We start from the raw sequence: 4,257 nt of genomic DNA, 5'->3' as shown, positions 1-4,257 counted from the left end.
TTCCTACGTGTTCACCTTCTTTTGCATTGTACTTGTTTTGGTCGTAGACTGCCCTCCCAGAGTCTCTCAGTTTGTTGGCTTGGGTCTCTCAGTTTGGCTGGCTTGGGCCTTGGGCGGGTGGTTTGGGCCTTGGGCGGGCCGTTTTGGCTTCAGGGGGCCTGGGTATCAGCAGCTGGTTATCAGACGGCTTGGGTCTCAGTGGGCGGGTTGGGCGGATTGGGGCTCGGGAGGCCTGTGCCTCGGGGACCGGACGGCGGATTGGGCCTTGGGGGCCCTGGACCTCGGGGGCCACTGGGCTGTGGGCCACCTGGGCCGTGAGGCGGGTAGGCGATTTGGGCCTTGGTTGGGCCTGGGCCTTTGTGACCAATCTGTGGGCGGGTTGGGTCTCAGGGCAGGCCTTGGCCTCAGTGGGAGTGTCTGGGCCTTGGGATGGCCTTGGCCTCAGTGGGCTGGTCTAGGCCGGGGCAGTAGAGGGCTGGGGGTAGTGCCTGCTGGGAGGTTGTGTCTGTATTTGATGACGTAAAAAATGCCTCTCTCATTCTCTCTGTACCGTGGGTACCTCGAAATTCCTGATATCCCTCTCTATTTGTTCGGCTTTGTTAGTTCATGCTTCCTTTTCTCTGGAAATGCAGCCTTCTAAGTCGGGTTGCTCTAGCCCTGCATTCCAAGGTCTGCAGGGGGCAAAGGCACTTGCTGGCGCAGGCACGGTAGCCACAGGCAGGCAGGCAAAAGCTCAAAATGCCTCTAATTACTCAGCAATTTGATCTTTTAAAAAAATGATTTCAGAATGTTGAAATATAAGATCTTATGTTTGTTCAAGGGCTGTCTGTGTGCTAGACAGAGGTTTCCTATGTGTGATTCCGTCACATTTCCCCGGAGACTGCCCTACCTGAGCTGCCTGGTCAGGGAAGCGCTGGAAGTCCCTCTCTTGAACAAGTGCCTTTTGGTCTATGTACATATTTCTCATGAGCACAGTTAAGTGTTCCAGAATACACAGTATGAGTATACTTTGCTCATACAAGTCCATAACTTGTCATGATCCACACAATTGAAAGTCTTTGCATAATCAATAAAGCACAGGTAAACATCTTTCTGGTGTTTTTTGCTTTCAGCCAAGATCCATCTGACATCAGCAATGATAATCACTCATTCCACGTCCTCTTCTGAATCCGGCTTGAAACTCTGGGAAGTTCTCTGTCAATGTGTGGTTGCAGCTGTTTCTGTATTACCTTAAAACTTTACTCACATGGAATATCAAAGAGATTGTCCAATGATTTCCGCATTCCTTTAGGTCACCTCTCTTTGGAATGGACACAAATATGGATCTCTTTCAATCAATCATTCATCTATGCCAAGAAATTTGGAAGACAAGATAGTTGTCTTCCAAATTTCTTGGCATAGATGAGTGAGTGCTCCATTGCCACCTTATTTTCTTGAAAGATTTCAATTTTTATTCCATCAATTCCCAGGGCCTTGTTTTTTGCCAATGCCTTCAATGCACCTTCAACTCCTCCTTCTGGTTCATTGGCTCTTGATAATATGCTACCTCTTGAAATGATAGTATTTTATTATCCTTTGGCCAGTGGGATACCATAAAAGGTTTCAGTAAATGTTTCAAAGGGTATATGATCATATCCACATATCGTAGAAATCACTCAGATAACAGGGCCTAGAGGGAAGGCCTAGGAGAAGATTGGTGTTACTATCTAGGCAGAAAGTTCCCAAGGTCTTCAGCAGGTTACACAAGGTTGGGTCTGCCCTAGCCAGGATCTTGTCAGGGAGGAAAGGAAGAAGAGAGTATGGAGGAACCACCATGCTCTGGCTTCCACTCTCCTCCAAGGCTGATCTGGGAGGACAGAGTCCTGGGTACTAGCAGGGCAGGGTAAGATTGTTTGCTTTGGGATTCAACTCCTCCCACTCCACCACTGTGGCCTGGGCAGATATGGCATCCTATAGTCTTCATGAGGTGAACTGTCATTTTTCTGTATTTAGTGCAAGAGACTGTGCATGCCCGGAGTGACCTGGTACTTGAAGTTGTGCAGGACAAAGGCAGCATGGAGCAGATCATCCTCGAGATGCAAAAGACATTTGAAGCTGTAAGTGTGGGCCCCAGCCTCTTTCCTGATTTTTTTAACTTTGTCATTAAGACCCTGGAAGATATCTTTAAAGTTTCAGATTCTCAGCCAAGATCAGAATCCAGCATAAACTCTTGGTAAATGGGCCTGGGTAGATAGAGGCTGGCTTCCTCCCCATGGTTCTGGTATGATATGGGCTGCCATGCCTCCCCATGGAGTAGCTAGCATGGGTGAGTCTTGGTTTTATTGGCTCATCCTTTGGTTTATTCTCACAGTTTAGTGTGCATTCTGAGTTGTTGCACAGTGTATCACTCATCTTTCCTACTGCCTTTTCCCCAGAGACAAGGAGAGTTTGTAGAAATGAAGTCTAACCTGAAACACCTTGAAGCCTTAGTTGCCCAGCAGAGCCAGGACTTCCAGCAGCTGTGTGAGCAGCTAGGCCAGTTGAATGCATCCAGTGTCCTAGCAGATCTGAAGAAATTTCTCTCGGTGTCTCAGGTTCATGAGCATGTAAAAGACAGCACTTCCCAGACTTCACCAGCTCTAGCCCAGAACCTCAGTTTCACCATACAGGAAGAATCAGTCTCTAAGGAACCAGGTGTGTGGCAGGCTCAGCCCCTCCCTGTTACATGGAATGGCAGGGTGGGCTCCCTGAGGCCCAGACAATTTAGTGAGTGGGGTGAGAGAGCAAAGAGTGATGCCCTCCAGAAAGAGTCCATGCTGTCAGCAGTTGGGCCCAGTAAAGAAAGCAAGCATGTACAAGATAAGGAGGTACAGACTAACTGTGAGCACTGTGATATTACTAACCATGGCTCCAGCATCCTAGGCCACAAGGGTCCTGGCTATAGGGACCTGGTCTGTCAGGGAGCCTCACTCATATCCTTAGGTTTAAGCAACTGTGCAGCCAGCATTAAGAATTCCTGCCAAGAATATCAAGGCAAAGATGTGTTTTCATGTGATCCATGTGAACAAAGTTTGGTAACTGAACCAAAAGGCAAGATTGTAGGAAGAGGGAAAAAAGGCAAGAAGCAGCAGCCTAGGAAAGCCAACAGAGGCAGGCTTCTTACCAGGAAGCGAGAACAAACCCCCAGCAAGACCTATGCTGTCAATCCTAAAACCCAGGCCCCTCTGTCTCCAATTTCTGGCTCACACAAAGCCACTCTGGAGCAGCAAAAATCCCATCAGCAACCTCTGCATCTGCAGGCTTCCAGGAGCCCCACAAAACCAATCTGCTCTACTCTGGGAGGGCCCAGTAAAACAGCAAGGGCAGGGCAGGGAAGACTCTTGAGGCTTGTTAGGCAACCTTCCCAAAACAGCAGGCTGCTTTCTAGCAGCTCTCAGGGGGACCACCAGATGAGCTGGTTCAGCAACCTCAACCTTGAAAGTTCAGAGTCCCCTGTGTACAAGGAGACAAGGAAGACTGTACTCTATGACTTGGCTTTTGATAGCAGTGATAATGACTTCTGACCAGCATGCAGTGATTTCAGCAGATGGTTTATTGGTCTCAGTTGGAGGGACATATTGCAAAGCTATTGTACTGGCCAACAAAAAAGCCCCTTAATCTGCTTGGGACCCTTAAGGTTTGAGCCCCTGATGGGTGGAGCCATAGTGGAGGGAGACAGACTTGATGCTCTCTTTACCAGTTATTGCCCATGACAAGGGCCCTGTGAGATAAGTACACCCTAATTTATTGAAAGGAAAGTGTAAAGACAAAGGTGATGTAAGCTGGGGCAGTAGCCTGGTTGTAGTACATCAAGAGCAGGGCAGCTATGCTTAGAGAAAAGGGGTAATATCTTGTACAAAAGGGCTCTTGTAAAGTCACTGCTGTAGCAACAGAGCTCCTTTTGGTCTTCACATACATTTGGTCTTCAGAATGTTTCCTCTCCATTACCACTACATCTCTGGGCCTCAGGTTTGTTTTTTCTTTGTTCTGTTTTTCTTTTCTTCCTTCCTTCTTTTTCTCATTTCTTTGATCCAGTTATGCTGTCAGAGTGTTTGCATTTTTGGTCAATGAATACATTATAAAACATACAAAGATGGTCTTTTTATGAACAGAGGAATGGAAAGTGTTAGAGGCTCAACAGAAGAAAAGTGACAGGTACTAGATAAAAACCCAGAGCACTGCTGTTGATAAACCAGCTTCCATTTTTCTTCCTGTTTTTTCCAGTCTATCTTTCAGCCA

The 4,257-nt window shown here is 47.5% G+C and overlaps 1 protein-coding gene across 1 annotated transcript in view; it reads left to right on the top strand.

Annotated features, from left to right (window-relative positions):
* Window positions 1-3,542, top strand: part of CCDC36 (coiled-coil domain containing 36) — a 65,159-nt gene extending 61,617 nt beyond the window's left edge. The window contains exons 6-7 of the mRNA XM_006873652.1: window positions 1,993-2,096; window positions 2,415-3,542. Coding sequence (XP_006873714.1) covers window positions 1,993-2,096; window positions 2,415-3,542 — 1,232 coding nt within the window. The remainder of the gene's footprint in view (window positions 1-1,992; window positions 2,097-2,414) is intronic.
* The last annotated feature ends 715 nt before the right edge of the window (window positions 3,543-4,257 follow it).

Source organism: Chrysochloris asiatica, unplaced genomic scaffold, assembly GCF_000296735.1.
Source record: "Chrysochloris asiatica unplaced genomic scaffold, ChrAsi1.0 scaffold00246, whole genome shotgun sequence".
NCBI classification, from domain to species: domain Eukaryota; kingdom Metazoa; phylum Chordata; class Mammalia; order Afrosoricida; family Chrysochloridae; genus Chrysochloris; species Chrysochloris asiatica.
This window is presented reverse-complemented; position numbering and strand designations above follow the sequence as displayed.